The sequence below is a fragment of the Aulostomus chinensis genome, chromosome 19, assembly GCF_037954235.1.
Source record: "Aulostomus chinensis isolate RoL2024-O1b breed Wild chromosome 19, RoL_Achi_v1.0, whole genome shotgun sequence".
Classification (NCBI taxonomy): Eukaryota; Metazoa; Chordata; class Actinopteri; order Syngnathiformes; family Aulostomidae; genus Aulostomus; species Aulostomus chinensis.
Genome location: NC_141338.1, coordinates 10,514,468 through 10,532,879, shown reverse-complemented (window position 1 = coordinate 10,532,879; position 18,412 = coordinate 10,514,468). Strand labels below are relative to the sequence as shown.

Below are 18,412 nucleotides of genomic sequence, written 5' to 3'. Positions count from 1 at the left end.
GGGGGGGGGGTTTGCCGGAAGATATGTTATACCCCAACTTTTGCTCATATGTTGCCACCATAAATATGTAGGTCTAACAATCTGATTCTTTTTGAGGCACAACATGAGACAACTTATGCCGACGCTTTGGTTAAAATACGGCTGCAAGATAGAACTTTTTTCTCACAGTTTGAGTAATTTGTGGCCACAAGATGGCGTTTGCTTCCACAATTGGACAAATGTGTGGCCTCAAGTTATATATTGCTCAGACAATTTGATTCCTTTTTGGACACAACTTAACATGTTCAGACAATCTGATAAACTTGTGGTCAAAAATTGATCCGACGATGGGAATGAATGGAAACTTTATATTTCTATATGTTTGGCCAATCTGGGTCTCCGTAGACTTACATGCTTCTCAGGTTATTTCCTCGCTTTTGCTGCATTTACATCAGACAGTCAGAAAGCTACGCCCATGTAAATCCCCCAAAAAGTGAAGAATAAGAACTTAATGCTTGGCAGACGTAAAACTTCAAAATTAGTTGTTAGTCACTGATAACATCATGAAACACGCGCCTACGTTTTTTAGTACTTTTAGTTTGAGCGCGCGCGTACAGTTATGTGATAGGCTGCAGACGTCACGACCCTTGCGGTCAAAGTTTTTTTTACTTCTTAAAATCCACTCAGGGTTTTTTTCTGTTTTTTTTTGGGGGGGGGGGGCTTAAAGTCGTGTCAAGGGCAAAAGTGTAAAGTAGAGAAAAGCAGTTCCTGGAAACAGAGGAGTGACGCCGCAGTCCAAACTGCAGGATTCCTCAGCAACCCTGAAGAGGTTTGACTTCTGTGCTCAGTCAGCACACACGCATCACAAACTCCGAGACAGACACTCTCACAGCCTTCACCCTGGTATGACACTTCAGGGAAAACCAATCTAGGTGAGTCAAAGAACGCGGCATTTACAGTATTAGTGTGATGAATACCTTACTTCTAGTGTTTGATTTTACTCTTGTGTGCAGTTTTTATCCCCTAACGCTTAAAAAGGGACCTTTTAGCGAGGGAATTAGATGGATCAAATGGCCAGTGTGAAGATTATCTGAGGTATTTGACTATTTCTGTCCATGCGAGGGAAATTGTACTATTTGATGATTTTCTAAGTCTCCTGATCTTGTTTCTGTACAGAACTTGTCAACTTAACATGCTGACAATTAAATTATTTTCTGTAACAGTTTAGAAGTAATTAAACCCATTATTTTAAAAGCCTAAGTGAAACCTTATGTGTATTTTCCCCCTGAGGGTTTAGGTTCAAAGTACAAAACTGTACATGGTTTAATATTACCTTCCCTGTTTTGCATTTCCACATTTTGGTGATGCTGTCCTCCTTGTTTGAGGATTGTATATTTTATGTTTTCTTCCCCCAGGTATGAGCCTGACTGTCTGACATGTGTCAAGAAAATAGATGAACTGACTTCCAGGCAAACCTCTAAGGCATCAGCCATGAGTGGAAAAGGTTGTCAGCTCCTGGTGTCTCCCTGTAGTGTGTCCCCATCACTGCTTCGAGGGCACGAGTCCCAATCCATTAGGATACCTATGTCTTCCCCCCAACATAGTCCCTCTTCAGGCACGGAGAAGGTGAAGAGAGGTTCAGTCCACTCGTTAACCTCAGGGAAACAGAGCGGAAGCCATATTGTCCTGCCAACCCTGAGTCTCCGCAGAAAAGTGTTGACTAATGGGAAGCATCTCGCCAAGCCGACTGCATCACCGTACCAGCAAGCGCCCGCTCATCATCCTACATCCACAACGGCCACAACGCTCACCCAGACAGGATTCTGCTCCTCCAACAACAGCTTCAAAGGTAAAAACAAAAACGTGAAAGTTTAAAAACTTCTGTCTCAGGAGCATGTGTTCACACTGCAGCATTCATGTTGTAACATTTCACAAGAGAACAAAAACATGCTTCAGCTAAGACATCAGGGTACATTGTGTGCATCCACCAAGGGGAACCTTTCAGCCTCTGACGCTTAAGTGCTGGGGCCCGGATTAAAGCTGCAAGTAGTGACGAGTGGGCCCTGTGCCGACGAAGGTGAAACCTGATTTTTTTAATTTTACATGGAAGGGCAGACCAACGCTGCACTGCGGTGCAAATATCACTTCCTGCTTCCACTAGGCACATGAGAGAACACATATTATTTTGCTGTATGTTGTGATGATGTTAATGTGTAATTTTCTTGGAAAGCAAATGATGTTTGCCAACATCAGGTTTATTTGCTGTAACCACTAGGTGGCACTATAACTTAGATTCAGATCGTAAACGTCTTCAGGCTGGGAGTCTCATCAAACCTGCGAAGTTTGGAAAAGGTCTGAACACGTGGTGTCTGGTTATAACAATTTTCTGTTCTCTCGCAAAATTACCCGTCTTGACTCGGTAAAAACCAAAAACTCTTAAAAAAGTTCTTAGAAAAACGGAGATGATCTGGTCGACCCACTGGAAGGTGCTTATCTAAGTGTAAGACAAAAACAGTGTAGTTCTCCATTGCCACCAGGTGGCGCTCTAAGTAATCTTCCTCTTAATGAAGCAGGTTCTTCTTTTGGCACATCCTACAGCGTCCACCAGGTTTAATGAAAATTGACTCCACAGTTGCCTAATCCTGCTGACAGGCAGACAAATGTCATCGGAAACAAAAGCCTGAAAGAGCGTTATTGTAAACAGACGTCTCAGCTTCATCTAACTGAATACTTCACTTGCACCCTTCCCTGCAGTCTTCTAGCCAGACCTCTTGTTCTCCTATTTATTGATAATTAACCAAGCATAAAGCTGGTCCCTACATTTTCTATGGAGAAAAAGTAGAAGGAGCTGAAAAGCTCATTAGAGATTAACAGAGCAGAAAGTGTCTCCAGTCTGGCCTGCCCAGGGTGGCAAGGGAAATTCCACAATCAACTATAAAAAAAACTCAGTTAAAACGTGCAACATGTGATGTAACTCTGGTTTGAAGCTCTTGATGAATGAGATACCTCTCAAATTCTGTATATTAATGTTGAGGCTTTGTATCAGCAGGTTGCTCTGTGTCCAGGCCCACCATAGAGGTGTTTGGTCAGCCAGCTGGAGCAAACCTTACGGTGACCACTAGTCCCATGACTGTTGTCTCAGGTCATCCGTATCCTGCAGCGCCTCATCCCCCATCTTACCCACATGGTGTGCAGGTTCCACACACTGATGCCAGGTGGGCAATATCAATAACAGTTAATGAGCTTGCTAATCCCTTAGGGTGTTACTAAAGTCTACAATATGTTTCAGATCCTTAATGTCCAGAGAATCCCTGGCATCTACCACCCTCAGTCTGTTTGAAACCCAGTCGATGTTTAGTGGCAGACATGACTGGCCGTTTGGCTACCGTGTCCTTCCTCCGCTGGGACTTCCTCTGTGCTCCACCCAGGCTAGCGAGGGGGGTGAGCAGCTCAGCCTTTCTCCTGGCACAGCCATGTCTGGTACAACCGTATCAGGAGGAACGAGCACCTCCGCCTCTCTACCCTCGTACCTTTTTGCAGCTGATGCTGGGAGCCCCAGACAATCCCATGCAAAGAAAAGAGCTCTGTCCATGTCGCCGTTGTCAGATGTCATGGGGATTGATTTCAACTCTATCATACGCACCTCGCCTACCTCTCTTGTGGCTTATATTAACGGTTCTCGCAGCTCTCCTGCCTCCCATTCCACGCTCTCGCCTGTCCAGTCTGAAGGTTATGGTCACTTCCTGGGTATAAGAGGCCGCTGCATCCCCCAGGTCCATCCATACACTATACTGGGTTCTTCACAGACTCAGAATGAGTGTGACCGTATGCAGATGCTTGAAGAGGGTCTGGAGAGTCAGATGGCTAACATGGTGGTGGAGCAGCAGCACCTTCCAGGGGAGGGAGGGGCCCTGGAGAAGACCCCAGAGAGCTGCAGCCAAATGACCAACAACATGCTGCCACCTCTGCACCTACAGCCAGGCCTGTTGACTTCTATCCAAGAGGCTGCTACTCCACAAGGACCTCCACCACCCTACCACTCCCACCAGCACATCCACCTCCCCAGAAGCCATGACAAAATCAAGACTCAGGACCCTCTCCCTCAAGCCCCCATAGGTCCTCCCAAGCATGGGGTCAGCTTTTTACCCCAGGTTCCAATGCTGGAGGAAGAAGAAGGGGAGCTGGAGGACAATGGGGCCCACTGCTGCCTGTGGTTGGACTGCAGTGCAGTCTATGACCAAAAGGAGGAGCTGGTGAGGCACATAGAAAAGCTACATGTGGACCAGAGGAAGGCTGAGGATTTCACATGCTACTGGGTGGGCTGTCCACGCAACTTCAAGCCCTTCAATGCCCGTTACAAGCTTCTCATCCACATGAGGGTCCACTCAGGAGAGAAACCCAACAAGTGCACGGTACATCACCAGTCTCCTCTATATTTACATGCATGTTGATCCTGGATTCTATCTTTCCTCTGAATAGAATAAAAATAGAACAGCTTCTCTTTAATTTGTGAGAAGCCTTAGTGTAATCAAAGCAGGAACATGATGAATGTCAGTGGGTCACTGTGGTCAATTCTCAGTTTTCCATTCTAGCTGATGGCATTCAAGACGTGGGCTGAGAAAAAAACACTTGTTTCTGTTTTAAAAGCCTGGATTTGTTCTATTTACAGCCAAAATAAGAAGTGTGGCCAGTCCACTTTTAACTTTAGCCACAGGGTAATTTGCCAAACTCTGTGATAACTGACATCGGAGTAAACTCAATTATGTCGTTATTAAATCAGCACAAAGGAAGCCTAGCACTTTAGATTTGGCATGGCAACAAGGCTGTCTTGTGGCTATTGGATCTGTTTGCAGCAGGAGGGCTTGCCGAGCCACCGACTGACACTCTTGGTTGTTATTCTGGGAAGGTGATGCCCTGAAGTCTGGCTTTCCGCAGGTCTGCTTTCGTGGCCAAAGAGTTGGCATATGTATGAGTCTGATTATTGATGAATTAGTAGCCTGGTGTTTTGAAGATACTTTTTTTTATTCACGGTAGAGATCGCTCACGCGAGAAAGTAGAAAATAGATAGACTCCACCTCATCCTGTGTGTTTTTCCTCATTCCTACTGGGAAAATGCATGATGAGTAATGGACAATCCTCTTAGCCAGACATGCTTCATGTTTCTGCTTTCAACAAGTCAATTATTAACGACATGCATACCTGCAGTCGACCTTTTGTAGCAAAATATTCATTTATTAGCTGAAGCAAGCTCTGTTGCCATGGGGCTGCAAGCGTTGGATGGATCTGTGCACCTTGTAATCATTCAAAAATGAAGAAAGTATTTATGGTCACAACACATTTACAAAGATAGAAATCACATTTGTGTTTGTCATACAGCAATTATAGTATAGACGACAGCAATTCTTAATTAAAAAAGAGAAAGAGCCTTATATATAGGCGTATATGTTTCCCGCACTTTGATGAGACATTTTGATTATTTCCTTCTTTCTTTTGTTTTCAGTTCTAGAACATAATGTCAAGAGTGCAGGCTTGTCTCGCTTTACAAGAAGAGAGTCAAAGACCTGGCAGGAGGTTTTGCATGCTTCTACTCCCTCTGAGTTTGAAATATTGTGTTGGAATTACTCATATATTAAAATTCAGAATATAAATAAATAGTTCCCTAAAAGCACAGTAATATTTCCAGAGAACAAGTCTTTCAAATGAAATCATTGTCAAAGATTTAGAGCCCAGGGGTTTTTTTTTTTTCCCCACAGGAAAAGATTGGCAGTTGAATAAATCGATGCATCATAAATGAAGCGCAAGCCAGCAGCAGAACAATGAGAAGGCTCTCGTTACATGGTGAACGTACAGGGCAAGCCCAGACGCGTTCCTGTCATTTTATCATCTGTTTGATGATGTTTGAACAGTTTGCTAACAGATCTTTGACTCACAGCTCTATTTGTGTCTGTCACAGTGATTTACACATTTGAAGTAAGAAAAGCACCGTTTGAACTTCAAAGCTGAACAACTTCAACAGCTATTTTGAGTCAGTAGGTTAATGATGAAATTTGAAAAGAATTTGATACCATCTTGCGGTGTCTCTATTTCATTAATTTCAGGACTCTGTCCTTGATTTGTTTTCTCTGGAATTACTAGCTTGTGTGTAATTGCTGTTTTGTTTGGTTTTTACTGCTTCTCCAACAGTGAAAATGCCAAGAAATGTTCCCCCAATTAGTCGGTTGTATAACCAACAAAGTTTTTATTTTGTTCATTATGAATAAAAACACACACACGGGAGTTCAGGTCGTGATCCTAACAATATTTGGGAAAATTTGCTTCATCTGTTATATTTTCGGAAACATTTATGTGCTGCAATCAATCAGAATTTTGCATAAAAGTAATATGAGATTTAGTTCCCTCACAATCCCCTAAATACATGAGCAGCTTGTAATTCAATTCTCGCTGACGCCGCTGTTGTCAAGCCTGACGTGATCTCAGGCTTGACAACAGTTTTGAGTGTTTACCCTTGTTTGGTGTGAACGAACATGATTTAGGCCAAAGGAAATGATAGTAGTAACTCGAATGGATATTTTTCACATAATAGTAGCTGTCACTCTTTATGAAAAACAAATATAAATGATCCTAATCAAATTATTCCACTGGCTAACATTCAATCAAAAGGAAACTAAGCTGATAATTTAAAATAAAAAAAAGTTAATCACTGTAATTTTGGTAGTAACAAATGACAAGAATCCAGTATCATCTTAAGATAGAATACAATATATTAATAAGATTCAAAAAGACAAAACAAGCTAATATAAGCTAAGATAAGGTAAGTTAAGATAAGATTAAACTTTATTGACACCACAGTGGGGAAATTTAGAAATGACACCAGCTCAAGATTAAAACATAAAATTACTAAAATTATAAAAATACATACAACTTACATGGTACATATATATGGATGCAGATATTGAGCATATTGATACTGATATCAACCGCAGGCTATTGTTAACCTACAGCGGTGAATTTTATCCAGAACTCCTCCTGAGTTCATGAACGGTGTTGTCAACCTACATTTAAGTATAATGTTAGATTATATTAAAATGATCGTACAGTAACTATGGAACCATTGATTGTTCGTGCTTTTATAATTAAACATTAAGTAGGTTAACATGGTTTTCTTACAGAATTTTACCACACATTTTCATGATTATACTATTTATTATTATTTCAGGAATTACTAGAGCGGAGGGACAGAAAAGCCAAAACTATAGTGTGTAAGGAAACACATAAAACAAAAAGAGGTTAGAAACAGCAGAGTAAAAACAGCGAAGAATGAGGTGACCTAGGAGTAGGTCTGGGCACTGGACAGACTCTGCTGGCACAGACGGCAGCTGTCGTTGTTCAGCCTGGGCATGAGTACCTGCCAGGACCTGTCAGACGCTGGCTGTGATACTGATCCACACAGAGGACTCCTGCCGCTGTCTTTTCAGCCCAAATGTCCCTCACAACCAAAAAACCAAAAAGCCTTCTGTTTTTTATAAGAGAAAGAACATTACACAGTTACAAGTCCTGGCTCTATTTTAGCTCACTTTTCTCTTCTCTCTGTTTCTGAGAGAATATATTTCTCTCAGTGTCTTTCTTGAGGCACTCTGAATGAAAAGCTTGTTAATTCTTTTCTTTATACCATATTTAGAATTGCTGGCCCTTATGAAGGAGCATTAGAACAGAATTGAAAAGGGATCCCAGTGAAGATTTACTCTCATGCGTGGGAAGCTTTTATGAGAAGATATTGAGCTTTCATTTTGTGCTACTCCTTTGTTTTGTTCATATTCCTCTTAAGTTTTAGTGTTTAGAATCATACATATACAGCACTGGTAAACCTAAAGATTGGAATTAATTAAATTCTCCATATATAACCACCACCACTGATTTATAACAATAGCTTGCAGGAAAGAGGTACATTCTTAATTTTCAAAGTCCAGGCAAGATAGTTGGATTGTTAAAAGCTTCTGACTCAAGATGTTTACATGAAACATCCTGTATTCCTGCAGTATATATGTGGAATGCTATTAGTGAAAGATAAATAGGGCACAAAAAAGTAACAAAGTGATGACTTAGAAGAATCAGTATGTGAGGAATCCAGTCTGGGAGAAAGAATAACAAAATTGGACATGGTCCGTGTGTTTTCTCCTTCAGGATTAGTAAGGACATTCCCACCCCCTGTGAACAGGAAGAATGAGAGTAACAGCTTTGATGATTCACATTTTTGAGCAGTGAAGTCACTCCCTTGCATGATACTGCAAAAAAGCAGCTGTTTCTCAGAGTTACAATGGTATTAGTGTTGTCCTGAGTTTAAAGGCCTTGTTGAAAATGTCTCTGATGGGATTCTGTTGTAAATATAATGCTCATCTTCTGTAGTCTCGGTTTTCTATAAATGTATTGAGAATGTAAGCTGACAGTTACAGTTGTTTTTGTCCTCTTTTTATAGCTACCTACTGCTGTTAAGACAAGGCTATGCACGTTTGCGGCTTGAAAACACAAAACAGACAATACAGTGAAATGTGCATAAATACTGACCCCTGCTGGTGGCTTTTGCAACTACCGGCGACGTATGAGGCTACTCCAAAAAAAAAAATCCTTTCTGCCTCAAACATTTGAATATATATTTGAATCAGTGGAATAACACAAAATGTATTCTTTTGAGTTTTAAGATGGAATGTGATGAGTGTTGCTGTTAGTTATCTCATATCATTTAACCATGACTGCACAACTTAAATTGCAACTTTAAACACCCAAGTGTAAAGACATGGATTTTAAGTTGGAAATAGAAGGGTTGGTTTAGCACCACAGATATATACTTGAAATCTAATAGTTGTAAATAATTCATGTGAACTATGTAGAGTTGATACTTTTACACATGCCGTACTTCACAGTTAATATTCTGTTATTTCGTACAAATTTGCAGCAAACATCTACCAAAAAAATAGTCATCTAAATTACAGGGAACAAGAGGAAGTGGCCATTGGCAAGAAATGTGATCCTGTGATACAGAGATATTTCCCATATGTTTGTCCTTCTCAGATCTTCACTGTGTTATATTTCTGTCTGCCAACTATGAAGCTAGTAGCGAACAGCTTGTAGTTTTATAATGCTTTTATAGGCTTGAGTGTGACTCCAGATTAAATGATGGTAATTTTTCTATTCAAAATGTTTTCTACATTTCCACTTCAATTGCCTCCTACACACTGAGGTCAGCAGCCTTTTGTCTGTGGTGAGTTGCAGCTAATAACCCTATAGCTGCAGGTACATTGACACGACATCAGGTTTGAAAAACTTATAGAAAGGACAAAGGGATCAACATAGATAAAAACTTAAAAATCCCACCCACTTAAGAGAGTTCTAAATATATATTAACAAACTGCAGCCTTGTATAACCTGACTTGTTGAATAAATGCTGTTGCAGTTCGAGGGTTGTAAGAAGGCATTCTCTCGGCTTGAAAATCTGAAGATCCACCTGCGTAGCCACACGGGGGAGAAACCCTACATGTGTCAGCACCCAGGATGCCACAAGGCCTTCAGCAACTCAAGCGACAGAGCTAAACACCAGCGTACACACCTGGACACAGTGAGTGACAACATTGCACACATACAATTATGGATGCTATTTCCAAGCTTGTGTATGTGTTTGTGTTTCTTTGTGGAATAATTTTATCCATGTGTGGCAATGCAGAAGCCATATGCATGCCAGGTGCCCGGGTGTTTGAAGCGTTACACTGATCCCAGCTCCTTGAGAAAACATGTAAAGTCCCATTCTTCTAAAGAGAGACAGTTACGAAAAAGGGTAAGGTTTTACTGCATGTTGTAACGCTACTTTCCACTTTTCCTGGGAAAAAAACACTCAAATATTAATGTAAACCTTTTCATTTCAGCGTGATGGCATGTGTTCATTTGCCGTGATTTTCTCTCCAGTACTACTTTGCTACTTATAAATGTAATTTTTTTACCTTGTATTGGGTAGCCAGGGGAAAATATTCAGCAAGCTGCCTGCTTGTCTGTGTGTCGACTGCGTGCTAACACTGAGAGAGAACGAGGTTGCAAAAACTCCACATCATTTGATTGTTGTATAAAATTCATGCTCCTCTGCTCCTACTGAGGGGTTGCATCACCATAGATACAGACATGAAAGTTGGGTCTATACACAAAAAAAAAATCTAAATCAAAATGACATTTTAACAAAGCCTCCCACTTGCAGAACTTCTTTAATTAGAAACTTCAATAAGAGACATTTGTTGTAATTGTGATTTAATTAAATGGTGATTCTAAACATTGATTAAATGCTATTATTAAAACTGCAAGACTCTTCATCTGTTCCGTCGTCTTGTTTAAAATCTTGTGGCCAAATATCCAGACCTATTTCTTGCAGCTTTCTATAAAAAGAATATTAAAATCATTTCTCAAAGTGACCTGTCAGAGGACAAGTGATGATAAAACTGGATACTTGAGTTTTTTCGAGTTAAAAAAAACACCCGCCTGTACAGTGGACTTGCAGTTTGCTACCAAAAATCATCAGATTAACCGTCACTATTATTCTCATCACCATGTTTTATCTTTATATCCCACCTTATCATCTTTGTAGCTGAAATCCACTGCTGATGTGACCCAGGACACACTGACAGACTGCTTAACAATCCACCCTCTACAACCGAGCCTCTCCCCTGCGGCGAGGATACCATCCTCAAGTGCATCACATGAGCCATACTCCGGTATGTTCAAGCGCTGGCTCTTTGCGTATATATTTTGGATTTCAAACACACAAAAATCCCTGCTACAATGTTAGGTGGGGGTGTATCTATTAGATTTGAGCTGTGGTGGACAGCCCTGAAGTGTCTCTCATCCCTGTTCCTCAGCTGCTCTACAGGGTCAAGACTCCTGCAGCGACCCTCACTTGGCTCTGTTGGGCTCCTTGCACGATAATTACAGGTACTGAAGACTTTAGTGTTGAAGTGTTTGTTCCTATACATACATGTTCTAAGTCAATAGGTGCTATCAGACCAGGGGATTTTAGTCCTGCACCAGCAGGGTAGTTACTTTCTACATGAGTGTTCATTGATTGGTCGACTTCAGCACCAACAGCCAAAGCATCTCTGCTATCCAGCATGCTACGTATATAGCAGTTCGCTCATTAACGGCAGTGTACACCTACCGCCAGTCAGCAAGCATCTTTTGACCACTCCGACTGGTGGTGCGGATACAAACAAAAAGAAAAAGGCCCTTGAAAGACAGTACTGGTGTTCTTAGCTCTGGTTCTTTGTTCCTATAACTGCTTGGTCCAATGCATCTACTTGTTCTCTCATCACCCCTAATTTCATCAAAATCCATTTTGAATTTTCAACACTGGTGGCCAAGGCAGAGAAAAATGTTCATGCTTCCTCTGTGATACATTTCTTCATCAAAAACCGCACAGAAGTTTTAGCAGAATCCTGCAGACAAAGTGAAAACATGGTGGAGGAAAAGCTAAGCTGCTCTCATAGAAGAGGTGAAATGACCACGACCTCTTCAGATCGCATAACACAGCGGTGGCGTTGTTAAAAACAACATGCCAGCACCAAGGAAACAGTGCCAAGACATACTCATTCATTAGCAAAGCTATCTAAAAGTGGTTGTCATGGTTTTGCGGCTCATAATAAGATCATTGCTCTCGAAAAGAAAGTGCTATTCTTAATGCTAGTAAAGCAGTATCAGCCGTTTTTGTTTCTTTGTAATTGCGCGCACGTGTGTGTGTGCGTGTGTGTGTGCGCGCGTGTGTGTGTCTGTGTGGCAGATGCTGTACAGGTTAGCCAGACACACATTTGCATGGTTAGCCCATAGAGAAGAACATGGCTTCATCTATAAACTTCAAAGCATGAGATAAAGGATTTCTGTAGCTCTGAGAAGCCAGATGCTCGTGGCTCCTCGCTGGTTCTGATTTTTCTCATATCAGCAGTAGGCCAAAGCATTAACTGCAGGATCCTGGCTAGACAATTGGCCTGTGAAAGCAGAACTTGCTTTGCCTCATTGGTCTGGACCGCCAGTATTAATGGATGCTATAGCCACCGACAAGAGCTGCTAAGGAATTCAATAAGTGAATCATAAAATCTAAAAAATACTACTTAAAGTCCGGTGGGAGAATAGAGATGCAGTAATTACCTCTTAGATGTTAAATCGATTGTGAAATCTTTGTTGCCATTCTCTGACCACTTTTCTAGGATTACGTTTCGGTTCCCATGCAGTACTTGTATACTGTCAGCAAACTTTGGCTCCTTGTAATATTCTTGTTTTTTTGGCAAGAAGACATGCAAATGTGTTACCGGGCCAAACCTCACAGCAGGGGTGTCAGCTGCCATGGCCACTGGGCAATATCTAAATTCACTAGTTGAACCCCATGTTTATCACAGTTGACTTTCATGATTCGTAACATTTTATTTTCAAAATTATAGCTAACAGATATGTAACATTTTTTTCACTGAGGGGGTTAACATGACTCACTGTAGTAAATTGGTACAATCTAGACAGAGGAAAAATATCCCCGATCCTTTAGAAGAAGAAATGTTTTGTACTTGCTCTATTTTTCAAAATTCAAATAATTTATTGCACTTATTCAATGCATTCTTTTACATCATATTAATAGTCTTAGTTTCAGTCCATGTAAGCAGCACATTTGCAGTCTTTAGAGTAGTTAAGATCATTCAGAAATACGTGAAATGTTGTCATCAAGACATGTTTTGTCTGGTTTTTCAAAGTAAGAGAGGACAAAGTGACGATATTAGCACGTGGTAAACTGTCGTTGAACTTATTATCAGTCTGTCTGAGCATAGATTGTGTGAACATGTAACGCCGCAGCGACCTCAGATGATTCATCACTGCTATAGCTGCGGCTTTGTTTGTGTGACACATTTTAGATCTAGAATTGGAAAAATACAGTTGTTTATTAGAAGAACTTGTAATTTTAGATTAGTTTAAGGAAAATACTGGATGTCACCTTGAAGGTTGTTGATTTAATATTAATTGGTTTAAAATGAGGGCGGCACGGTGGTGCAGTGGTCAGCACTGTCGCCTCACAGCAAGAAGGTTCCGGGTTCGAGCCCCAGCTCCATCACAGGATCTTTCTGTGTGGAGTCTGCATGTTCTCCCTGTTCCTGTGTGGGTTCTCTCTGGTACTCCAGCTTCCTCCCACAGTCCAAAGACATCAAGAGAGGACGAGGCTGATTGATACTCTAAATTGACCGTAGGTGTGACTGTGAGTGTGAAAGGTTGTCTGTCTCTATGTGTTGGCCCTGTGATGGACTGGTGATCCGTCGAGCTGGGATAGGCACCAGCCCCTCTGTGACCCATAACAGGATAAGCGGTAGAAAATGGATGGATGGATGGATGGTGTAAGATGGGAGCATCATGATGATGCTGATCTCAATGACTCTACAAAACATTCTGTCTTACTTCACATTTTAATTATTTTGGGAAAATATCACTGAATTACCCACCTAGAGCCTTAGCCTCTGACATTTCTGCCCGTCAACACGCAGTTTTTCATCATCACGTCAAGTGCTTACTCATGGGGGAGGGTTAGGTCTCTTTAAGACTGAGATTGTGATAAACCAAACTAAATTATTGAATGGATTGAACGTTACTTAATATGCTGTTATAGTTCTAGACTTGCTCCATTTACAGTCTCATGACATTGTTATTTTTATGATGGAACGTAAAAAAAAATTCCACTGAAAATCATGACATCTTAAAGCTCACATCAGATAAAGCAGTTTCGTTCCAATTAATAGATATGCTTTTAATAACTTTTTTCTCTTTCTGTTTTTACGGCTGTACCCAAAATTTAATGGATTCTTCCTCCGCAAGTTCGGTGAAAATCGACATTATAGTTTTTGCATAATCCAGCTAATGCTACTTTTGATAGAAATCCGTCTTAATCTTCATTGTAATGTGTATTGTTTATTTAAACACATTTTGGGATGTATGCTGGTGCATATTCCATATACCACAAGGAAGTTGAGAGAGGCTGTACTGCAAATTAATTTTTTATTCCATTATTTTGTGGTAACGTATGGAGTCTTTCTCTCTTTGATAATGAGTTAGTGGTCCTAATTTGTTGAAATTGACAGTTGCCACCAGATAAAGAGCTTTTTCATCTCACAGTAATGGCTTGTTATCTCACTATTATGTGATAACGGCATAATATCCTATTAGAAGGAAACAATATTAAAAAAATCAAGTGTAAGAGCAGCCTTTCTTGGCTCCTGTATACAACTATAAAAGGATGTTTTGTATGATAAAATGATATGATCTTTGTCTTAATTCCTCAGCATTTACTTAAGTTTGAAATATTTCAGGTTTGTTGATCCTTCCCCTCACCAGCTCTTCCATGGAGACCATCCATACTCTTCCATGTGCCTCCCCCGTCCTCCCAATGGGACATCCCTGCAGAGCAAACCAATTCTGAAGCACGCTAGCCGGCCTCCTGATCCGGCAGATCCCAACCCAGGTACTTTAAAGTGTATCATCAGTGTATTTTCAAGCTTGATCAAAATATTCACTCCTTAGTTTTAAAGCTCAGTGCCGAAGGGGAGGTTCTTTTGAGAAAGGTTTATCGCTCAAGTTTCACATCCAAGAGCCTATTAGCAAATGTGTGGGCAGTGTAACAATCTGTTAGAGCAGATTTTCTCACATACACATTAACCATGCAGTATTTCTTGATGACATGTAGCAGGTGCAGGTTGATTTTCCAGCTAGGTAGAATCAGACATCTCTACTCCATGTACCTTTAAATAGATATCACCTCTTTTCCCCTCAGATTTGACAGGCAAGGTGATGTTGACTGCGTCTTCAGAGGCATAATTTGATGTGGATTACTGGGATAAAGACAGGGTTTGAGAAGACAAAGATGCATGTGTATAAACATATATATATAAATTTAGGGAGACTAAATGAGAAAGAGAAAATGAGGAGAAAAGCTACAGTTCTTTTGAATAAGGATAAAATCTTTCTCATTTCTACTGCAGAGCTTTCAGGGCAGATGAAGGCGCTTTATTCTCCCCAATTTGGCGGGATCACATCTGCACACACCAGTTCATGTCACCTGATGCACGTTGATGCCTTTGGTGACAGCCTTGCTCCCGTAGTCAATAATCCCAGTGGGGGGGGTGCCGCAGAAACACTTTCCTGCATAGCAGGTAATGAATATACAGTCTAAACATAATTGCTCAAGAACACTTTATTGTCATTGGATTTCACAACTCTGACTGTGCAATCATTCCTGTGCATATGTGTATGTGTGTGTTTATCATCAGGGTTTGGTGTCCAGGGACAAGATGTGGACTCCAACCAAGAAATACAAGGGGCAGTGGACTTCTTCAATGTGGTGAATCACAGCACAAGCCAGGTCTCCTGCATCTACACGGAGGGGTGATGCTACTCAATTGTGGGAGTTTCTCTTTTGCACTACTTTTTTGTCCATTTAAGTCTGATAAAAAGACCTCTGATATCACTGCAACCTGGCAGCAGCTTTATTATGGGAGATATTTTAGACGAGGATCTAACTGCTGTCTGAGTTACAAATAACTGAAAACTAATGTTCTTTGTACAAGTTTTTCTCTTCAACTAAATCTCTGTAAATGTACTATCTGAGTCCACGCTTTGGCCTCTGCCTCTGTTTTTAATCAATAGTAATGACTCAGCCTACAGGACATTCATTTTTATCTCCACAGCTGTGATGCAGTTTTCGTGTAACATGTAGTAAGAACAAGTAGTTACATTTTCCACAATGTTATACTGCAATCAAAGAAAGGTATGCAAGAGATCATTTATCAAGGTTTTTCTTAGAACCATGGCTTTGTAACTATAGTAACAAGACAGGGGGGCGGCATGGCTCAGAGGTAGAGTGGCCGTCTAGCAACCAAAGGGTCGCTGGTTTAATCCTCACTTCCCCATGTATCCTTGAGCAAGATACTGAGCCTCTAATTGCTCCTGATGGCCCTGCGATGGACTGGCGACCCGTCCAGGGTGAACCCCGCCTCTCGACCAATGTCAGCTGGGATAGGCCCCAGCCCCCCCCATACTGAACACAGTATGAAAACAAACACTTTTAATTACCAGCTTTTTTTTTTTTGTTTGGAATTTTTGGCATTTTAATTTAGTGCACAAGTGAAATTATAAGAAAAGAGGCATCATGTTCCCTATGGGTTACCAACAAGCAGATTTTAGGTGTCTGCCAGCTGTTTCTATTTTGTAGTGAACATAATACAGATAACATTTACCATGCTTTGAAAACTGATCAACAATAAACATGAATTTGTAATAATATGGCTAAGATGTTTGTTAAAAAAATGGTGATTTAACTTTGAGTAAATTTGGAAGATATGAACAAAAATACATAAACCATTTTTACTTTCATTTGGGGTTGACCCTTTTATATTTTTACACAGAAATAAGAACATGCACCACTTTCCCCTCAGTAAAATAAATATGCAGCATTATTTTTTTCCTACAGTTCCTTTGCAAGTTTACAGCATCACCATTCCAAAGCACCCCAAAACTAATAACAACTAAAAACATTTTGAGAGGCATGACATGACATGACGTGAGAAAATTTAAATTTAAATCTGCTCTGTAACTGATGAACAGTATATGTGTGGCTATGACAAAATTAACATTTTCATAAAACTCTTTTATAAAGCAGCGGCTTTGCTGGCCATAAAACCATGTACGTATATAAACGCATTTAATAGTTCAATAATTACTCCTACTGTGTCAGAATATAATTTTCTTTAAACTTAAATTTGACAAATGCAAATGCACAACAGAGCAATTACTTTGTGGTGTAAAAATAAATAATTTCACACTGTGAGGATCTGGTGACAATAACCTAAATCTCAGCAATAATTACGACTGCAAACTAGAGCGGTGTAAAGCCACAGGTCTAACAGGCACCAGCCTTCACAGCTGCGTATTTTTCTTGTTTGAAGTTGAAAGGACAAACTGTTTAACTTCAAAATAATTATTTTAGCAAAGAGTATCATGCTTCAGATGGGAGTTTCACTAGTTGCTTAGCAACAACAACAGCTTTTCCAGAAAGCAGCTGCTTAATACTGCTAACAATAATGGGTTTGTTTTGTGACTGTATTCTGATGCCTGTGGTGGGCTAAAATATTTTTAATATTTTAAAGAAAAATTAACGCTTTTGTCCTAAAATAACTCATGGCTTGAAATGAAACCATGCGACAAAAACACTCCAGTGCTAACTGAGGATTTAGGCTACTCATTTGGTAGGTTGACAACAAATAATTTGCAATATGATGAGTAAATAAATGCTCAAAGCACAGAAAAAGAACTGGGAATGGCCTTCACCGTTGGTCTATCTAGCCACAGGGTATGAATTTACATAATGGCCAATGCTAGTGCGCACTCGGTTACGACAGTTGCACACTAACTTGTGGAAAGTGGGATGTACGACAATAAAAACAATTAAGTTACTCTGTGTGCCAGCAGAAACAAGCATTAAGAAAGCGTCATTTCTTTCTTTCTATCTTTCTTTTCCATGGATGTTTAACATCATCTTTTATCTTCATCATTATCTGGTGTGACAAAATAGAGTAAAACGCTTTTCTTTTCATCTGTATCTTATTTGATGCTCTTTATTGTTATTGTTACTTGTGATTGTGATTGGGAAAAATCTGACTCAAGGATTTTTCTTTTGGTATTAATACAATTCTACCTCGTTTTTAAATGTGCTGTGCATGCAGCTAGGTTATGGTCTACTTCTGTATTCAAAACAGTTTAAACCAAGACTGGTCAGTGTGGCGCATTCAACCCAAATTGAGTGCAGCTATAAGGTTTGATTTTGGCCACCAGATTAAATAATAAATAGATAATTGCCTAATGATAAAATAAGAATAATAAAGAAACTACCTAAATAACTGTCCCTGCCTTTTACTTTGTTGAGAGGTAAAAACACTATTTAAATATGTAAAACACCAATTTCTTAATTATGTTTTCATAATTTGATCAGGCAGCAGAGTGACACTGCTAAGGATCTCAGTTTGACAGGCAGAGACAGTGAGACACAGACGAAAGGCATGTAAAGAAACCAATATATGGTTCCTTTTTGCCTGTTTCAGTTTTGGCCCTTCCAGGAAAAAGTTTACATACAGTAAAACATAACCAATTTAAATCGTGCTTGAGTAATTAAATATAGTAGAAGTATTAGTAAGGGCAATTGAACAAAATCACAGCCCAACTATATGTTGCTTGAACCTGCAGGGATCACAGCTACACAATAATAATAATAATAATAATAATAATAATAAATACAAATGATACTTTATTGTGTAAACTGATTTCACGCATGCGCTGGACTCATAATATATTGCGATTTGATTTGTGATAAGCAGAGTGGATGAAGTGC

The 18,412-nt window shown here is 40.1% G+C and overlaps 1 protein-coding gene across 2 annotated transcripts; it reads left to right on the top strand.

Annotated features, from left to right (window-relative positions):
- Positions 1-699: 699 nt before the first annotated feature.
- Positions 700-16,273, top strand: glis3 (GLIS family zinc finger 3). 2 transcript variants are annotated; one of them, XM_086187123.1, is made up of 11 exons: positions 700-911; positions 1,395-1,828; positions 3,029-3,194; positions 3,269-4,391; positions 9,428-9,589; positions 9,695-9,805; positions 10,601-10,727; positions 10,872-10,944; positions 14,343-14,494; positions 15,012-15,182; positions 15,300-16,273. In XM_086187123.1, the coding sequence occupies exons 2-11, from the start codon at positions 1,471-1,473 to the stop codon at positions 15,416-15,418; spliced, it is 2,562 nt and encodes an 853-aa protein (XP_086043249.1). In that variant the 5' UTR covers positions 700-911; positions 1,395-1,470; the 3' UTR covers positions 15,419-16,273. The 2 variants fall into 2 exon arrangements, with proteins under 2 accessions (XP_086043249.1, XP_086043248.1); XM_086187122.1 differs by having other exon boundaries at positions 3,026-3,194.
- The last annotated feature ends 2,139 nt before the right edge of the window (positions 16,274-18,412 follow it).

Excerpts from the sequence above, each read along its gene's own strand:
- glis3 (XM_086187122.1), top strand. The coding sequence starts at position 1,471 with ATGAGTGGAAAAGGTTGTCAGCTCCTGGTGTCTCCCTGTAGTGTGTCC. Across the intron at positions 9,590-9,694 it reads AGCGTACACACCTGGACACA|AAGCCATATGCATGCCAGGT; the intron begins GTGAGTGACAAC and ends GTGGCAATGCAG. Across the intron at positions 9,806-10,600 it reads AGAGACAGTTACGAAAAAGG|CTGAAATCCACTGCTGATGT; the intron begins GTAAGGTTTTAC and ends TCATCTTTGTAG.